Here is a 21,883-nt window from a genome sequence, read left to right on the forward strand (position 1 = left end):
ATTGTCAATTATTTGGCACTAAATGTATTATATGCGCAATGTACGTCTTAATAATACATACTATATAGTATCAATTCAAACATCATTGATTATGAAATTTTAAAAATAAATAAATAAAATTTTGTTTTATGTCTACTTCTCAAAAAGTATAGAATTCAGTTTCACAAAATATTCAGCTAATATAAATTATATTTAATTAGCGAAAATTGGAAGGGGATATGTATATAACGGTATATCCGGTGCTAATGATGAGTTGGACATTAGCTAATTATTATGTGAAAATTTATTTCAAGAAATCACACACACATCAAGGTTCTTCAAGGTACATAAAACATGTAAATGAGTAAGTAAAAATCTTTGCAAATGCATTACATCACACTTTTATTCTTTCTTTCTGCTCATTAAAATAAAAATCCATGGAAAATAGAAGCTAACTACTCTAATTTTTATTTCCTGGGAATGATTTGCTAGCTTAATGAAATAAAAATCACCAATTTGGCGCCAACGTTCTAATTTAATTATTAATATTTAAAAAGAAAGTATGTTTTTTTAATGTTAGAAACAACATTAAATATTCTCTGGTCATTTTCATCATTGCTAGTAAATCAATTTTATAGGTCAACCATTGGATAGTCCAATGGTATGACACCAAAGTGTAAGGGGGGAGGCCATGGGTTCAAATCTCTCCCTCGGTGGTACTATTCTCCATACTGTTCATACATTATTCACCCGAGATTTTTATACTATTTTTATACTGTACATATAATGTACATCTGGGATTTAGTACTATTCAGTACTGTTTATATTCATAAAAAAAACGCTTGTCGTTTATTATTAAAAAATAATAATAACAATAAATAAATAAATAAATAAATTTAAAAAAAATCAATTTTATAGGAAAGAAACGAATTTTATCCATAGAAAAGAATCCTTAAGCAGCCAATCTTGACATTTAAGGAGAAAATATGTATCCTTGGTTGTTGATACATTACCAAACACAGCAGTCAATGTTATATTATATTAATATTATATCATATGTATATTAAATATAGTGAGAGGAGCAGTTGTTGCTTAAATATTAAATGGTTTGCACATCATACAAGTATGCAAATTGTACAAGTAATAAATTGTACGACAAAATTAGGGTAGTCTATTTCTTGAAGACCGGTACTTTTAGTACTAATTTTTTTTTATCTATTCTCTAGACGATAAATTGAAAGATGGTTGTTAAACTACCTAATCTAAAAGAAAGCAATTAAAGAGACTAAAAATGATGGTAAGATTAAGGGTGATATCAAATTGAGAGGATTGTACATTGGATATGAATCCCCTTGAGACTACCATGCAAATGAATTCTTATATTGATTAAATGTTCAGTATCCTTAGATCGTGGAAACTCCTAAAATAAATAATACGCCCTTTGCTTATTAAACGACATGTGCTTGGGTCTTGTGAAGTAGTAAAATGTACCCTAAAATAAGGTAATCAATTTCAAGAGGACAAATGCTCCTAGTACTAGCTTCTCCTCTCTTATCTAATAGATGAAATAGAGTGAGGATAACTAGAGCCCTAAATCAAACAATGGAGGGTCAAATTAAGGATAAGATGATGGTGCCTCCAATACAGTCCTCTTGAGACAACTATGCAAGTGATTTCCTATATTGGCTACTGATTGAATGGTTTTGAACTGTGGAGACTCTTAATATATTTTGACCCCTTTCTCAAGGTGATCAAATCCTAATCTCATATGACAATATCAATTGCCTTACTATTGGATTAAAGCGCTATTTGTTACCCTCAATTAGATGTAACCCTAATTAGAAGAGTTTGACACTATATAGCCTATCTCTAGGTATACACTCAACCTCTACCTCATATGTGTGATCTATATATGATTGATTTCTCAGTTCTAACCATGTAAATTAAATATGTAATTAGGGTTTTCTGATGAGTATACAACATTTAAGTATTTCATATAATTTTGTACACTCATTTAGCTTGTATTAGGATTATATTATGAAATTTGGTGCTAAACTTAGTGTGTGTTGCATTCTCAGTTTTCGGACAACACTTAAAGATGAGAGAGAACCAAAAGATGCATTCTAGACATTAAACAAAGAAGCTAGGGCTCTCTCAGCATCAAATGAACAAGGATAAGGCAAATCGAGGGGTTTAGTAAATTTTAGGAGATCTATCTGTTCAAATAGAATTGCATATCTAGACAACCTTTGTGCTGTACTTTATCAAACCTTAGAGAGATGCTATACCTGGACATCGTTTCTTCCCCTGATTTCTCTCCTGCTTTTATTACGTATTTGTTGCTTTTACTTTCTTTTATTCACACACACATCACTTGATCATTTAGGTTAATTTTTGGAATTAGGGATATTGCTAGTGCTTTCATTTTTCCCTGTGAACTGATATCCTGCTTTTACACACACTTTCTTACATGCTTGGCATGTACACCATGATTGGTATGTACACTTGTGTATTTATCACTTTCTCTATAGCAATTGCGAGCCTGAAGCGACATAAGAGATTCATAAGAGCAGTTCAAAGCCAGTATAATAGTATTGGGAAAGTCACATCCTACTACAGTCACATTAAAGCTAGCCGATCATTCTTTGAAGCATCCTGGGGGCTAAATGAAAATATTCTCTTCAAGATAGATAATCTTATATTTTCTAGCTAATTTCATTGTACTTGACATGGACGAAGACAAGCACATACCAATTCTACCAATTCTACTCAGTAGATTATTTTTGGCTACTAGGAGATCACTTATTGATATACAAAAAGGTGAATTGCATCTTTCACCAAGATGAAGAAGTGATTTTTAATGTTGTCGATGCTATAAAATATCCTTAATCAAGTGACAATTACTTTCACAATGATGAGCTGGAAGAGAAGGCGGAAGAATATCTCACTTGGATGATTTTTTTTTTAGCCAAATAGAAGAAGTGACTTTTAATGTTTTTATTCTTTTATTTATATATTTATTTATTTATTTATTTATTTATTTATTTTGCTTCATATCATAAGAGCTTCACTATTTTTGTCTCCAACTAGAAGTTAAACTTTGATTATGTGAAGTAAAACTAAATGAGGATTTTCTTCTAATTATTAACACCCTAAGCTATTGATTTATCTATGAGTGCAAAACAAGATAATCCATACATAGATTATGCCAATCTTGGCTTATGCGACATGGTATTTGGGGGAAGTTGTAATTTTTCTTTTGTTTCTAATATTTGGTTAATACAACAATTAATATGAAACTTATTACCTTCACAAGCATTTGATTTAACATTTTGAGCATTGGGTCAGGTTATAAAAGGATGAACTCATGAACATACACGGAGGGTGGTATAGAAGAAGGCATTCAGATCATAGGATCATATAATATAATGATGTTTCGGGAGTTGGATAAATAATATGTTAGTAGTAGACACCAAGAAAAGATAATATAACAAAAAAAAGCAAAAACCCATCTTAATACAGTACAAGCATATATACTGTTAAAACAACATTGAAGCTGACAGGATGGCCTTTCACCTGAGAAGTCCTGATGGCTAACAAGCCTAACATTATTGGAGTGGTGGCCACTACGATTAGTAGATTTATATAAGTCATTCAGGGACAAGTCTGACTCCCATTTATAAGAACTCATAAACGGTAAGAGTGGCCTGTGAGAGGGTGAATATATATTTATATTAATATATATATATATATATATATATATATATATATATATATATATATATTTAGTTTGAAAGAACTTGATACTGTGTTTTCATCCTTGCATTAATTTTGAGACACATGGATCTGGTGAAGCTCTGCCTTTCACCTTTGTGTTCTTGCATGCAAAGCCCTGTTGTGCGTCAGGACATGAGCCATGTATTCTTCACCAAAGAGAAACTTGATGATTTGAAGAATGTCATGAAAGATCTGATGGCCAAGAAGAAGGATATTCAGAGAAAGTTTGATGATCCTCAAAATAAGGGGAAACTACTTGACAATCAACTTCAACGCTGGCTTCACAAGGTAAAGTTTCTTCTACCGAGCTAATTAAGATGACTTTAAGTTGTGTTCCCACAAAGATTTCTAATTATGCCATTAGAATTGGTTTTGAACAGGTTGGAGAAAAGGATAACAAGGTAGAACAATTATTGGATGAATATAGCAAAGGAAATTGTGTTGCAGGCTCTTGTTCTCTAAATTGTTTTTCTAGGTATAAGATTAGCAGTGATGCAATCAAATTGGAAAAGGAGATTAATCAGTTGAAAGCAGAACAGGAGGAAATCTCACTCGTGGAGATACCACTGCCTAAACCAGTTCCTGTTTCATACAGAATATTGGGAAAAGGTATTAGATCCAAACTTGATATTGTTTGCAGTTATTTAGCAGATGAAACAGTCAAAGTGGTGGGCATATGGGGCATGGGCGGTATAGGCAAGACCACACTCTTGAGAAAAATCTACCAATCATTATTAGATCATGCAAACTTGGGATTCGATCATATATTATTTATTGAAGCTTCACAAGGTATTCAGTTGGAAAAACTTCGGGAAGAGATTGCTAAAAAGTTGCATTTGCCCTCCTCTGCTGGTATAGAAGACATCTTCAATGCCCTGAAAACTAAGAACATTGTATTGCTCTTTGATAATATATGGGAGCCAGTAGGCCTTGCTGATCTTGGAATTCTCAATACTTACAGCGACGCTGATTCTACCAAAGCATACAAATATAAAATGATTTTCACTACTCGCTCAGAAGATGTGTGTACCCGTATGGGACCAAACAAAACGATTAAAGTGGAATGCTTGGAACCAGATGAAGCATGGGATCTTTTCAAGGATAATGTTAAGCTAGCTGTTATTGAGTCAGATGAAAAGTTGAAAGAAATTGCATGGCAAGTGATGGAGAAGTGTGATGGTTTGCCACTTGCTCTGCAAGTGGTCGGTAAGGCAATGTCTAACAGAAATACTGTCCAAGAGTGGGAAGATATTTTGTGCTCACTAAAGAATTCAGGTACTGAAGTAGTTCCAGGTGTGCAGGAATCATTATTTCCGATTTTGAAATTCAGTTATGATAATCTACCTAGAAATATTCAGGAGTGTTTCTTGTGTGCTTCCATTTTGCGAAGGTTATCTAAAGATGATTTGTTAGCATGTTGGATGGGTTTAGGCCTGATCGGTGATTTTGCCAATTTACAACAAGCTTATGGCAAAGCAAGACATATCTTTAAGAATCTAGAGGAATCATGTTTATTGTATTCTTCTGATGGTGATTATGTGAGCATACATGATGTAATTTATGAGATGGCAGTGTGGATAGCATCAGACTGTGGGATGAACATGAATAAATGGATAGTGAAAAATTATGATTGGTCCACCGTTGAACTTGAAATAGCAGCAATCAATGCAGAGAATTGGAGATTCTCGAACAGGGTGATTATAAGTGGCACTGCGGAGCTTTTACCAATTTTGTCTCATCAGTGTTCTGATTTGTTGTGTTTAATGATACAAATTAATTCTTGTTTCAAAAGTATTCCTGAAGGATTTTTCAGACAGATGCCAAATTTGACATATTTGGATCTTTCAGACACTCATATCGAAGAGCTTCCAAAGGGCATCAAATGTTTAGTTAATTTGCAATACCTAAACATTTCAAACACAAATATCTCATCACTTCCAAAGGAGTTGGTATATATGAAGAAATTGCAATATCTGATATGCAGAAATTTGAAAGGGCTTGGCAAGGTAGAGAAAGATCTCATGTCAAGATTACAGAAGTTGCAGATCATTGACCTATATCCACATGGATGGATGGAATTGGAAGAGTTAAAAATGTTAAAGAAACACAATAGCATCAAAGCAATAGGAATGTGTGTAGTATCAAAAGAGGTTCTCCAACAACTCTCATGTTTGCCAACTACTCGGCTTTATCTAGCCAATATGGATAACTTGATCTCTGTTTCATTTGATACTTTAAGCTGCAAAGATCATGGATTCTTGCAGGAATTAACAATTTTATCATGGCCACAGCTTGAGCAGATTGTGATGAATGGAAGTGGGAGTCATCTCAATAATCTCACAATCCTTAATGTCAAAAAACTGCGAAACATTATTTGGACAGATTTATCGCCTCCAGAATTTTTTCATGTGTTGAAGTGGTTATTTATATATGGATGTAATTTGGATAATTTAGCTTGGGTTCTGCATCTCCCATGTCTATCTTATTTAGTTATAAGTGATTGTCCAGAGATAGAAACATTGTTTTACATCGAGGAGAGAGAAATCCAACAAAAAGAAGTTTCGGAACGCCCTGCATTCCCTGCCCTGCAATCATTTTATTTAAACCTACCAAAATTAGTGAGAATAAGCAATTTTGCATTGGATTTTCCTCGACTTTCATGGCTTTGTGTGCATGAATGTCTTAATCTGAAGAAGTTACCATTCAAGAGTGGCATTAACAACAATCAAACAATGATAGACATTTATTGTGAGAGAGAATGGTGGGAAAGCTTAGAGTGGGATGATGCCACCATCCCATCTCACCTTTGGCCATCTTTCTACTAGGTAATTTTCATGCCTTTATTTTATTATTTCCAACTTCTTCACATGTACTATGGATTGATGAATGTTAAATCAAGTTATTAATATAATTTTCTATTCATTAATCAATCACTATAACATAAGGATTTTTTTTTTAATTATAAAATCCATTTTTACTATTCATACTGAGTTCTTATAATATATAAGGAGCTTTTAAATTTATTATATCTGTATAATTAACTCTATTAGATCTCACTTTTGTGGGGAATTTAATAATCAGGCAAATGTATGCCTCTTTCCCCACTTTATTATCATGTGTGAATGTTAGTTTATAAATAGTTTATCAATATGCACCCATTATACCACCAATAATAATTGGATTATTATTAAAAGCATGGACAATGTTGGAAGCATGGAGGAATATGTACTAATATGTAATTAAAACTAGGAACATTAACTTATTAAGAATGATTAATTTGCTAAATATTCTTGTCTTTACAGGAGAATGAGAACCCTAATGAATGCATGGGTAGTGGAAGTGAATGAAAGGTCTTTGAGTTTTCTCTTGTTTTTGTTTGCACAAGTTAGAGACATCTCCTGCTCAAACTTAGTTAGATCAAGATTTATTAGAAGAAAATGTTCAGAACTATAACTTCTCATCACGATTAATCAATGATCTACCAAATTTACTGTGCAATTATGCTCTGGATTGCTCGTGTTGTTTCTGGTTTTGATTCTCAAATCTGAACACTTTGATTGGTTTGTTATTTATGCTGGTGTGAAGACATGTTATTATTTGGTTTCCAAGTTTGAGGTCTGTTTGCCATTATTATCTTATGTATTTTCTAAGTTAAGTTTGGCTTGAAAGTTGATCTATCGAAGACATTAATCGTTGGGTTGTACTTTCATTCAAACTATATTTTCAAGTAAGTTGTGCTTTGTTAGCATGTTGGATTTATTTGGAAGGATATATATATATATATATATATATATATATATATATATATATAAAATATTGTTTATTTGTTATTTTTACTTGCATATTGCTAAGGATTACTTGTGGACTTTGTCTAACTTTGAAAGCTTTAGTCTTGTTAATATTGCTAACGATTATTTGTTATTTTCAAGTAAGCTTTAGTCTTGTCTAACTTTGAAAGCTTTAGTTTGAAAGCTTTAGACTTTCAAACCTAACTTTGTATTTGGTGTTACTATTGTGATTTTTTTTCTCTTTCTTCTTGTTATGGCAGGTTAAAGAGCAAAACAAAGGCAAAAGCATGTGTTAATTGGTAAATGTGTTACTAAAGTTGGTAAAGCTATTTATGAAAAAAAAGGGGCTTTGGCACTTCAAAAAAGAGTTTTCATTGAGATCAAGATATGTGGAGTTTCTTTATGTATTCGACAGTGATAGCAAGAACCTAATCATCATGCCAAGGCGAACCTGTTTGAGGATCAAAAAGTTTACTATCAGAATGCTGAAGAAGCATGGGGTCTTTTATTACAACAGTTTATGATAAGGTAATGTTTCTATTACAATTTTGTGTTGTTTTGTTTATTTAGAATTGAATTATTTTGCTTAGATATTCATGACACATTTCTAATAAAGGTGTTATGATATATTATTTAGTTATTTTTCTTATGTTATTTATTTATTTATTTTCTTTTTCTGCAAGTGTGGGCCAATGTGTTGCTAGCTTGCTAATGGAAATGAAGTGCATGGAGCTTCCTTGAGGATAGCAAGTGCTCAACAACTTGAGGATAACGAGAACCAGATTATCAATCTTTTCAAAGATCCAACAACCTGATGATCAATCAAAGCTTTGATTTTGCAATGCTGCTAAAGAGCATTAACAAGAGCGGATAAGTTTGGCAAGGCATAATTTTGATCGAGAGAACAATATGATAAGACAACTTAAAGAATATGTCATACTCATCAATATTTATTATATGATTGAATTGCTCATCACACATTGAGTAGTTTTTCTCAAACAGAATTCTTCACTTGTTGTCCAATGACTCCACTCATTAAAGAATGATTTATTTGGTTACCTTACCAAACAGCTCCCTGCTGTCAAATGTCACTTTCGTTCTCCAAATCTTTATTTAACCATTTACCTGGTGTTTTTCATTTGTAACACTATTGGTTTTTTTGGATAGATGATAAAGTTATGAGACCTTTCCATTGCTTGGCAGATTTTCCTGTTTTTAATTTTCCTTGAAGACCTGAAGGTACAAACATTTTGACAAAACACAACAATGAAAACAGAGTAGACAGTGCATAAGTTTGCATGAAGCTTAATAGAAACCATTGTCAGATGAAAATATTCACAAATCAAATGGCACAGCAAGAACATTAACACTTTCACATATATAGAAATAATTCCAGCAACAGTACTGCATACACATACATAACAATGTCATATTCTCTTTTTCATTTCATTCATTCAATCTGGAAATGGAATCTAGTTAAAGATTCCTGAGACCACATTCTTCAATAACTCAAGGTACCATCACTATTATTTACACAACTTAATTACAATCAACCCGGCGCCACTCCCTTTCCTCGCAACTAGCCATAGGGTCTTCCCATTTTTGTCTATATAATGTCCCTGATTTTCAATTGGGCACAAAGCAAAGAAAACACCCTAGGAAACTCCTACAAGCCACTGCAAGTTCTTCGGACTTGCGAGTACCAATATATACTGAATAGACATAAAGAGCATTTCTATACAAGGAAAACATAAACACAGGCCAAGTGGGCATTCCTTTTTGCTCTTGCCCAAAAGGCAAACTAAACTAGCATTTCACTTCACATCTCCTGATTTAAGGGCACTACACTACAAAAAGTAATAAATAAATGGATACTCTTAGCATATTTACCATTTAGTATGTTCAAGGCATTGTGTTTACTGATATTTCTCGAAACAAAATAAGGACAGAGATTTAGAGAGTTAAATGTGAGAAGTTTGACTGACTAGAAATAATAATTTCCTAAATGTATTAGAGCAAACACTAGATCTCACTGTTCCAGCGGTTGACTTTGATGATAAAAATGTGTTGTGCTTCAACCTTGAGAGACCAAAATCATAGACCTACATTACACTGATATCAGAATGCTATCAATGCCAACTAATAGAGTAATAGTTGATAAAGAAAATCAATGATGATATCCATTTATTATTCTATTCCAACATTTAAAAGGTTACCTTTCCCAAACATATGTAAATAAATTTGTTTGGCATGGATGTCTATATGTGACATTAGATTACATCTATTGGCTTCCGAAATATATCACACTGCATAAAAGAAAACTAAGGATGGTGTTACGACCAAAAGGTGCAACTTGAACTTGCCCAATATTTTGACCAGTTTTCATAGGAAAGGACTATACTCATAATTTATAAGGCACTGTTAGCTCTAACTAGGAGAATAACCAATGAACCAACAAAAGTAACCAATCCCAATGAAGAAGGCAACATAGTGACAACACTAACAAAAAACCACAAAGCAAAACATGCATATACACATAAGCATTAGACAAACTAAGTTTTAGAATGAGAACAAGGATATGGATATCCTGTGAGTGTAATTATTCAAGCTTACGCAGATAGCAACACATTTAAATATGTTTTTGAAACAAAGCAGGACTAGTTTCAATTGGGCCCAAGAGGTATGACAATGATTGATAGAGTTGAGGTAAACAATGATAAAAAAAGTTGAGGCAAACTTACTTTTAACAAAGGTCTTACTGACATCCAATGAGACTGGAAAGACACATTTGAAATAAAAAGCCCATTCATAGCAACATACAGGTCAGCAGATAATGAACACCTAAAATGTAAACCAAATGATTAATTTTTAATTTAATCATGATTATAGACAGTGATTGTTGGTCTGAACAGCATATTTTATGCAAGTATGGGACATATAAAACTTCCTACTGCCAGATCCATGCAAAGGTTCAGATGCCTTAGTAGGCAACTTGCAAATAATATCTTCCAAAATAAGTTATATGTTCAAATTCCAGGCTTCAATACATCCCAAACAAGTTTGGCAAACTCCCACTTCTCAGTCTGCAACCATAATAGAAAGTTAGAATCCATCTAAATTTTGCACATAAACACTAGTTTCCCATATAATGGCTTCAGCAAAAGCCCACCAAGCCCAATTTCTGCCAGCTGCAAATGTTACCAGCAATCAATCTAAGATGACACAATTAACAAACATCCTATACAAATCCAAGGAGAATTGTCTTTGAAACAATTGTAGGTGATAGAATAGAGAAGAGAGAGATGAAGAGAGAGTGGAACAATTCTCATTAGCTGGATAGAAATGAAGAAGACCTTAGGTCTACATATATAGGAACAACTATACCTAAGTATACATCTATACATGTATAAGCGTACATACATACATATATATCTAACACCCCTCCTCAAACTCAAGGCGGATTATGCGTCTTGAGTTTGGACAACATGAATAGATGTTGATCGCGGGTCTTTGCTTTGGTAAAGAAATCAGCCACCTGAACCTCTGTAGGAAGATAGTGAAGTGACACAGTCCGGGCACGTACATGACATCAGGTGAAGTGTGCATCCACACCTATGTGTTTGGTCAGCTCATGCTTGACCGGATCTGTAGCAATCTGAAGTGCCCAGTACTGTCATAGTGAACAGCAATAGGAGAAGGCTCAGTATACCAAAATCCTGTAGAATCGAACGAAGCCAAAGCATCTCCTGGACAGTAGAAGCTAAAGCACGAATCTCAGCCTCAACACTGGACTTGGCAACAGTATTTTGTTTCTTGGTCTTCCAAACAACAAGGGAAGACCCAAGAAATATATAGTACTAGTGACAAAGACTCAATCATCAGGAGAGCTAGCCCAAGTAGCATCAGAATAAGCCTGTAACTGAAGAGTGGACTGACGTGAATAGAACAGACCACGTGAGACAGTGCCAAGAAGATAACGCAACACCCGGACAAGATGACCATAGTGAATAGAAGTGGGGGCCGCAACAAACTGACTGAGAATGTGAACAGCATGAGAAATGTCAGGACATGTGATGGCCAAGTATACCAAACTGCCAACAAGATGGTGATAGCGAGAAGGATCAGATAAGGGGATCCCATCAGAACCACGAAGTTGCAAATGTAACTCCATCGGTGTAGCAGCAGTACGAGTATCTGTCAAACCAGATCAAGCAAGGAGATCTATAGTGTAACACTGCTGAGATAAGCGATAGCCATCAGGATGAGAAGTGATCTCAATACCCAAGAAGTAACGAAGCTGACCTAGATCAGTCATCAAGAATGTCTCACACAGTTTCTATTTTATAAAGGTAATATGAGCAGAATCATCCCCAATAAGGATCATATCATCTACATATAGAAGGAGAATAGTACGACCTCGAGGTGAAGTATGTACGAAGATTACTGGATCATGTATGCTCGGAGTAAAACCAGCAGCCTTAACGACGGTGCTGAATCTCTCAAACCAGGCACGTGGAGCCTGTTTGAGACCATATAGAGCATATCGAAGACGGCAAACAAACCCTAGAGACACCTGAATGCCAGGGGGAGGAGTCATGTAAACCTCCTCCTTTAACTCCCCATGAAGAAAGGCGTTCTTCACATCAAGCTTATGAATAACCCACCCACGAACAGCCGCAACCGCAACTAATGTGCATACAATGTGCATGTGGGCCACTGGAGTAAAAGTCTCCTCATAGTCGCGGCCATACTCCTGCTGAAAGCCACGAGCAACAATACGCGCTCTATAGCGCTCAAGAGCCATCAAAGCGGTTCTTCACCCGGTAGATCCAATGACAAGTGATGGGAATAGCATGAGCAGATAGAGGGACAAGATCCCATGAATGAGTTTGAGACAAAGCATCAAGTTCCTCGGCTATGGCAGTCCGTCACGCAGGTGACCAAACTGCTTCCTTGTAGATACCTGGCTCAAAGACATTTGAGATACTGGTGCTAGTAAAGGCATAACGATCAGGAGGATATAAAGTAGAACGATCATGTAAAGTGTAAGTGTGAGAGGATACCTAGGAGCTGGATCAATAACAGGAGAGGCGTTAGAAAGACCCTGCCTAGGTAGAGAGGATGCAGGATCCCGATGATGGTAAAAGAAACGAGCAGGCGGGTAAGCAGGAGGAAGCGAAGAAGGGAAAGACACTGCAGGAGACTCAACAGATAAAGGAGGAGGGTCAAGAGAGGAGTGAGTAAGTAACTCGGGAGGAGGTGGAGACACAGGGGGAGCATCCTCAGAAGAATAAGTAGGAAAAAGGAATGACATAGGTACTGAGGGAGAGGGAGACACAGTAGAAGAAGGAGAAACATAAAAGGGTGTGGACTCATCAAATGTGACATCACGAGAGATACGTATAAGACGAGTAACAGGATCATAACAATGATAACCTTTATGCTCAAGACTATACCCAAGAAAAACACAAGAAACAGAGTGGGCAGTGAGCTTTGTCCGCTCCCGAGGTGAGAGCAAGACAAAGCAGCGACAACCAAAAACACGGAGATGATCATAGCGGGGAGGTGTCCCATGAAGACACTCGTCTGGACTACGATTATGAAGTTGAGATGATGGTTGGAGGTTAATCAGGTAAACAACAGTGCTAACAGCATTAGCCCAGAAATAAAGAGAAAGAAAAGCACCAAGAAGAAGAGCACGTGTCATCTCTAAAATATGACGATGCTTGCGTTCAGCGACCCCGTTCTGAGGATAAGCTCTAGGACAAAATAATTGAGCCAAGGTGCCCTCAGAAGATAAAAAGGAATGAAAAAGCTTGAGAAATGTACTCGCCACCAGAGTAAGATCTAAAAGTCTTGATTGAGGTAGTAAACTGAGTGTGAACCATATCTGTAAAAAACCGATAAATTAATAATAACTGGCTATAATAATGCATAAAATAAATCCAAGTGAAGCGAGTGTAGTCATCAATGAAAATAACATAATAACGATTACTGCCTTTAGAAATAAAGGGAGCGGGACCCCAAACATCAGAGTGAATAAGTTCAAAAGGGGCAGTAGTTTGAGATATACTTAAAGGATAAGGGCGTTGTAGCTGCTTACCAAGTTTCCAACCAACACAGACTACATCAGAGGAAGGATAGACAACTCCTAGGACACCAAGACAAACAAGGGATAACATACGAGAAGGATACAAATGACCAAAATGATGATGCCACATATGATGAGACAAAACAGTGGTATGACATTGATGAGTAGGTCCAACGGAAGAAGGGAGGTGAAGGGTATCCAACACATAAACTCCACTATCACGTCGGCCCGCTCCAATCATCTTCCTATTGTGATCTTGCACACGACATGAGGTACATGGGAGACAGAGGAAACAGAAAAAGCACTAAATGAGAGATGACCCGTGGAGGAGACAGGAAGAAGAGTGTCATCAGCACTGCGAACACGTGTAATAAATAATGATGGACTAGTGTGATGAAGATGAGTGGCAACAAGGGTTATGTGAAGAGAAGCACCAGAATCAAGAAGCCAAAGAGGACATGAACTACCTGGAGCTGATGGAGGAACCTGAGTCAAACGTGCATGTCTAGTGGAGTCGACCAGGTGGGACTGATGAAATTGTTAAAACATCGGCAATAGCTGCTGATTGGTAATAGACAGCGGAGCCGGAGAAGCCGGTACAGAATGAGCCTGAGGAGAATGGTGCAGTGGGAGAAGAGAGGGAGCCGGTGAAGAAGCAGTGAGTGGAAGTCCAAGCTATTTCTTCTGATAATCAAGCTCGAGATGACCAAGTATGCCACAGTAGTGGCAATTCACAGTCAGTTTCAGCCGTGGAGGAGGCCGAGGTGAACTAGTGGAAGAAACCAGGGGTCGAGTAGAGGATGATACCGGATGTGCAGGGGGAAGACAAGAAACAGCAAGAGCACTACCCCCCTGTGAAAGAAGCCCTGAGGCGGGTTTCCTCAGCACGAACAAAAGTAAAGGCCTCATCCAATGAATATGCAGATGGAGCCTGAAGAAGCTAAGCTCTAGTCGACTTAAACTCGAGGCGAAGACGCATAATGAACTCATACATGCGCCGTGTCTCGTCATCAGAACATGTAAGAATCTGAGCAGCATGTACAGCATAGTATGAAGGAGTAAGAGCATCAATCTGATGCCATATAGCACAATACAGACTATAAATTTGATCAACTGTATCCTCCCCCTGCTGAAGACTAGTAAGAGCCTGATACAGGGTATATAGCTACGCCTGACTTGAACCACAGTAGTGGTGCTCAAGATACATCCACATCTCATAAGCACTGGGAAGATCAGCAATATGAGTACGAATCTCAAGTGTGACCGTCTGACAGATGATCATCTTGGCCGTAGAGTCATTGGCAGCCCACTTCTCTAACTGTTGCTCAAACGTCATGAGAATAATAGAGGCCTCTGAGGAGGAAGCAATAGATTCAGGAAGAATGAGGGCAGTAGGATCAGTACAGGTGCCATCAACGTGGCGAAGAATGCGGATAGCATCAAGAATCCGCTTAACAATGAGTTTCCAAGGGATGTAGTTAGTGCCATTAAGCACCACATCAGAATGCTGAAGATTTTGGCAACGCATATCTGGTAACACCCCACTGAATCCATAAAAATCCATATTTTTGTTTTTGTTTTTGTTTTTGTTTTTTTAATCAATATAAATTTTTTTTTCAAATGATATCTGCTTTTCAAAACAAGGAATCACAAGTGCACAGTGGGGTCACATCCATGCATTTGCTTTGCTAGACAATGAGTGACCAGTCCATAGTGACTTATTCACATGAGCATAGTGAATAAATCACAAACAGAACATGGACAATGATGTGCTACGGTGGTTGGCGGATCGTGGATGGCCGGAGGGCAGCAAGTCACCGGTGATGAATCACGGATGCTCGGTGACAGGCAATGGTGCATGTCGACAGTGGTGGTGGGCGGCAACGATGGTGGCTGCAGGTCATGAGTGGTGGTAATGAGGGTGGTTGCAGGTCACGAGTGAGCGATAGTGGTGGGTGACCCGATCTGCGATGGTGGTGGCGGGTGAGAGATAGTGGTGACGACGTTCATGAGCTGCAGGTCACAAGTGAGAGATATCCAGATCTGTGATTATTTATTTATTTATTTATTTATTGAGTGGATGTATGAGAAGTTGAGTGAGAGATAGTAGTTGAATGAGAGGATGAGTGAATTAGAATGGGTGAGTAGATAAAGGAAAGGCTGGTGAAGTAAAGAGTGAAGTAGAATGGGTTAATGAGTGAACAGATGAATTAGAGTAAAGAAAAGGCTGAGGAAGAGATCAGCTGAGATGGAAGAAGAAATGGCTGGTGAAGTATAGTAGGTTGGCCCAAGAGAGTGGTGGAATAAAGATGTGGCCGGAGAAAGGTACCTAGTCTAATACCATGATAGAAGAGACAAGAGAGAGATGAAGAGAGTGGAACAATTCTCATTAACTGGATAGAAATGAAGAAGACCTTAGGTCTACATATATAGGAACAACTATACCTAAGTATACATCTATACATGTATAAGCATACATACATACATATATATCTAACAGTAGGAACCCAAGTGATGGACATTATCATCTTTCTTTTTTTATTCTTTTTATTATTCTATCAATTATGGCTGAAAGTGCACAACTCAATCAGTATGAGACAAAGTTTCAAATTTTGGACAAGGAACGTTAGGCTGTTACTTTCAGAATTTACCTGAGCAGCTTTCCTTCATATTAAAAGCAGAACAAGTTTTAAAACCTTTCCATGTATTCGAGATTAGCAAGAATATAATACGTTCACAGTCCAGTTCTTGTCAACCAAAAGATTTGGTGATTTCAGGTCACACTGGACAATTGCTGGTATGCTAGCGTGCAAACAATTCATGTCCTTGGCCTGTGGGATAGCACGGAGAAGATCAGTTCACACAAGACTTCCAACCAAGAAATTATGAAAAAAAAAAATTTACATACCATACCAAGGGCCATTTTGATTCTTCGCTTCTCCTCAATTTGACTATTTGGACAGTGAAGGATTCCGTACAAACTTCCACTAATAGATCAAATTGCATGTGAGTCAAGTGATAAAACTTTACTGGAATAAAAAAAAATTGTGTTGGCACAATTTGAAATTCTAAAAGTAAAATCAACAAAGAATAATTTTTTTTAGCTAATATCTCTCAAAACACCAAATACCTATATATCCTTTAAACATTGCATTAAACTATATACCCTTCAAATCCACCATTATTTGTTCCTGCTATTTGTGTTATATAACACAAATAACCAAAAGCCCGCCCCTACTATCTGCTCTGAATGACATGAAACCTAACAAGATATGACTGATTATATCAATAAGTTTGGAGAATAACATACGTAAAACTTTAGACTCAAGCTACACTGTTCAGGTAGAAAAAGGTGAAAGGTTAAAAATTACACTGGTAACCTAACCAAATACAGATGCAAACCCATACAGATACTCTAGAACCTCAAAGTGCAAGAATTTATGGATAAACACAAGAAAAGAATGGACTTGGTCCACAAGGCACAACCAATGAGAGAATAAAGCTTAATTGCCTTCAAAAAATAGATGTTGAATACAACTCTGCTACAAGTTCATTGTTAGATTCTGCCATGAAATCAAAAATGTGGAGGTGGGAACTTACTTCTCTCCGAAATTCACCCAAAGCCTCTCCATCAAAATCCTGGTCCAGGAATTTCTTCACAGTCACTTCCTAAAATTCATATGCAGTATAGATACATTATAGCATCCTTTTTATCGGGTAAGTATAATTGGTGGCCACAAGTGTTTCATAAGTATAACGTTGTGGCCACATACGTTTTTTTTTGTAATGATGTGGCCACAAAACTTGTTTCCAGTCACACTTATGGCCACAATTTCATGTTTGGGGGTTGTTTCCGGCGAAGGTGCTGAGGTGGCCAATTATAGAGCCATCCACGTCGGACGCCACCTCAGCACATTTGCCGAAAACAACCCCCAAACATGAAATTATGGCCATGAGTGTGACCGGAGACAAGTTTGGTGGCCACATTGTTACAAAAAAAACGTATGTGGCCACAGCGTTATATTTACGAAAAATTTGTGGCCACCAATGATACTTACCCCCTTTTTATCATAAAGATGTCAAGATTTAAAGATCAAACAAGATAAGAAAACTATAGTTGCATTAAATAGCATAATAAAGCAAAGATCCTTCACATAAAAATTAGTAGGATCACCTAGAACTTCTTTTAAACACAAAAATTGCCCAAACATTGCATAAAGCAGCTATGCAACGGATAAAATGAATGGAAACACAGTACACTATAGCTAGGTGTCTATATGACCTATTATGGTGACCTCTTCTCACTAAGACAAGCTCACTTGATTTATGGCATCACTTGTGATCACTGCCAAAGGACATACTATGAAGAATATAGACCAAGAATAGTATATAGGATAAAAACACTAAGCAAGAATTGAACTATTAGATTAGTTATATTCAAGAAGCCTCCATCCTTTTTGTAATGATTACATCAAGTGTACTCCATTGGCAGTCGAAAACCAACATATGCCAAACTCAAATGAACATTTGCCCACAGCCCATATCATTACTATTATATCAATTTCTTGCATCAATTTTTATACTAGAGCAAAATATTCCTTTCAGATAGATGCACTACACAAGATTCAAACCTATATAAAAAAAAATATCTCTTTCTCATCTCTGAATAATTCAGTTAGGTACTACTTGCTCATACAAAACAATAATCAAACAACTTCATGGCTGATACTCTCAAACAATAAAACTATATCCCCACTGTCCTACATGGAAAAATAGGAACATAATAAAATCAATCAACATATATAAAAAAAAAATTTAAAAACAAAAATTTTTTGTTAGTCATGTCGAACAATTTGGTGACCAATGTCCTCAACTCAAACCATCAAGCCCTATTATGAAATTCCTCACATTGCACATCTACTACATGTTCAATTGCAACCATTGAGCATTTTGCCGAAATTAGCTCATAAAAACCATAAGTTAAACCTCAACATCCTACATAAATAAGGCCACACTATAAGAAAAAAGGATTAACAGTCAAAACACTTCTCATCCCTAATATTTATTACTAAAAAGTAGAAAAAAAAACAATAGAGACATGACAAGAACAAATTAAAAAAACCCTTGTCTAGAGACTCGTCCCTGAAAATCATTTCCAAGATTCTGGCGACTTGTCTTAGCCCGGTGATGGATTCTTTGGTGGACCAAGCGCAGTCTGCGTTTTTAAAGGGGAGATATATCCTTGATAATATTACTATGGCAGAAGAGCTAATTTTTAGTATTCATAAGAGAAGACTTACCGGGCATATCCTCAAAGTGGACTTCGCTAAAGCTTTTGACTCGGTTGATTGAGATTTCCTGTTAGAAATTTTGAAGGAGAGGGGTTTCGGCCTAAGGTGGCTAGGATGGATCCACTCTATCCTCAGTTCATCGAAAGCCTCTGTTCTAGTTAATGGGTCTCCAAATGATTATGTGAAATATAAAAGAGGTCTTAGGCAGGCCGATTGTCACACCCACCCCTTCTACCGAGGTAAATGTGGCACCCATCAGTTAAAATTCCCTTTTAATCGGAAACCGACACCCCTGCTTTTAAACAAAAATCGGACCTACAAATCACAATTTACAATTTTTTTCACCAAGTACATGTTCAAATACATAAATACAATAAATATAGTCACTCTAATTTGCGGGTACAACCGCTACAAGATCATGACACCAATAACAAGAAAGAAAGAAAAAGGGACCCCATCTGTAGTCCCGGACTCAACCCCCGACTAGCTCTATACTCGATCGAGCAATCTAGGGTCCCGCTCCTGCAGCCTACAGAGACATTCGGTTAGTCAGTAGTGGCTTAATAATTTCAAATACTAAAAATACGATGTATATAAAAGTATATAAATACCAACTTCTCAAATAATTTTTCCAACTTTTTCCAAAAATAATGTAATTCTAGCAAAATACGTCTTTAAAGAACTTTTGAAACATAAACTCGTCATAAATCAATATCAAATCAATTTTCTAAGAAAATCCAAATTGTTGTGAGAGACCCGCCTCCCTAAGAGCGACAATGGGCTTCGCCCTCATCACTAAACCCAAAATAACAAGTAATATAAAAATTCATTCTCAATTCCACAGCCTGAAAACTCTCCCCCACTTAGCCGCCGTCACGACTAGGTTAGGAGCCGCCAAGGTCTTCGCACCCTTGACGTTGGCCCATCGGTCCCATGTGGTGACTCGGGATCCCGATGTATAATCCAATCGGGGCTCTACGCCTCCCACCGATCCGACAAATCAACACTCGAGTCCACCACGCCACTCTAAAGGGCTGGCCCGTGGGGACCCACTCATCGCGATGAGTCGGGCTTTAGCCCGTCACCATCCAAAACCAACATGTAGATGCGTGAATAATACAAACCGTATAAATCATATCACATGGTCCTTATCCAGGACATTCACAGTACGATACATGCATAATACCAGTAAAGTCCAAATACAAAATACCATTCCTATGCCAGGAATGAAAACCAGTCCCACAAATATTGTCGGTAAAACATTTTAATACACGCACATGATTTCACAAATCATTCCAAATCAAAGCATATATAACCATTCAAAAATAAATTCATGAGCCGAATAATTAAATCACATATACATGTATTTATACTATTCATAAATACGTAAAATTATACGGAATTGATGTATCAATACGGTTGTCAGGAACATCAACGGCAAATAAATATACATATACCTCAACATTATACGCCAATTAAACATGATAAAAAGAAATACTTAAACAATTATTTTCAAAATACTAGCCATTAAATAATTATTTCAAAAATAATAATAATTAATCAATTATTTAAAATAATAGCCACTACCAACTCACTCGGTGTCCTTGGGTTCCTTCCCTAGGGCCCGGAACTCCCTCCCAAGCTCGAACAACACCTAACAGAATAATATAATAAAAATAAATAACACCTTTAAACCCAAAATAAAATACAATAAACAAAAATAGACTCTCTATTGGGCCCACTCACTCCAATCGGTTAAAACCCGACCTTGCATAATCCAACTGGATTTCAATTGCACTTAAACCAACTCAATTTAGGATAAACACAGTTAAACCAATCTGAACCAATCTCAATTCCATTGAACCAAGCTCAATTGCACTGAACCAAGCTTAATTGCACTGAACCAAAACTCAATCAAACTGAACCAGCTTGAACCAACTCAATTCTTATTCAAAATCCTTTTGAACCAACTTGGTTCAGTCCAAAAACCCTTAACCCAAATCAACTGAACCAAACCCAAAACTATCTCAACTTGATTTGATCAAGCCCAACTCAACCAAATTAATTCAACTCAATCAATTCATCCAACTTGGTTTGATCCAACCAATTCAACTTGGCTAACTCAACCCATTTCAATCTAACCATTATCATTAACCTCCTAATCATCATAATCAATTTAATTAACCAAATAAAACCCTAATCTCGTGCTACAGAATTGCTACGATGAATTCCTGCAAAACTCATCTCCATTTCAAGCAATTTCCATCACAAATACAAGGGTTTTCAACACAAAAAATAATTTCACAACAACACTCTCATCAACTCCATCATCGATTTCCTCAAAACAAATTCATTATTTCCTCCAAAATCACCCAAAATACATACATGCATACATACATGAAAATACAACACCAAGAAATCCTTACCAAAGCAAACAAACACTCCGGTGAACTTTCTCCCAGGCATTCTCAAAGCTCCAAACTCCTTCAAGCCTCCCATTTTCCTTTTCAATTTCATTTTTATTTTTATTTTTTTCTCACGGGTTCTTGTAGCATAGGAAGGATGAAGAGAAGAAGATGAACAAATTCTAGATTTTTCTCCAATCTTATGATTCAGCCGAAATTTACATTTAGTCCCTCAAAACATAATTTCTTACAAAACAGTCTCTGAAAAACTCACAAATGGTCCCTGAATTATAAAATAGTATTCTCAAAAGGTCCTTTAAAATTATCCAATGCTCCCTGGATTATAGCACAATATTTCAAAAAGATCCCCACCGCCTTACCTTTCAGTCCTTGGTTTTCAGAAACATTTCATATCAATCCTTTTTCTATTACTCTTTAACCAAAAATCTTTTATAAACTTTCACACTTAGGTCCTTATTCTTTCCACTTGGGGTTTCTCAACAAGATTACTCCGTAAAAAAATCTTACTGCAACTGTAGTAATACCCTGAAT

At 36.4% G+C, this 21,883-nt stretch overlaps 1 protein-coding gene across 1 annotated transcript in view; it reads right to left on the reverse strand.

The window, feature by feature from the left end:
- LOC120252496 (serine/threonine-protein kinase EDR1-like) overlaps positions 1 to 21,883 on the reverse strand; it is an 86,579-nt gene that overhangs the window by 45,635 nt on the left and 19,061 nt on the right. The window contains exon 3 of the mRNA XM_039260667.1: positions 17,236 to 17,304. Within this exon, the coding sequence (XP_039116601.1) occupies positions 17,236 to 17,304 (69 nt within the window). The remainder of the gene's footprint in view (positions 1 to 17,235; positions 17,305 to 21,883) is intronic.

Source organism: Dioscorea cayenensis, chromosome 21, assembly GCF_009730915.1.
Source record: "Dioscorea cayenensis subsp. rotundata cultivar TDr96_F1 chromosome 21, TDr96_F1_v2_PseudoChromosome.rev07_lg8_w22 25.fasta, whole genome shotgun sequence".
In the NCBI taxonomy this organism is placed as follows: Eukaryota; Viridiplantae; Streptophyta; class Magnoliopsida; order Dioscoreales; family Dioscoreaceae; genus Dioscorea; species Dioscorea cayenensis.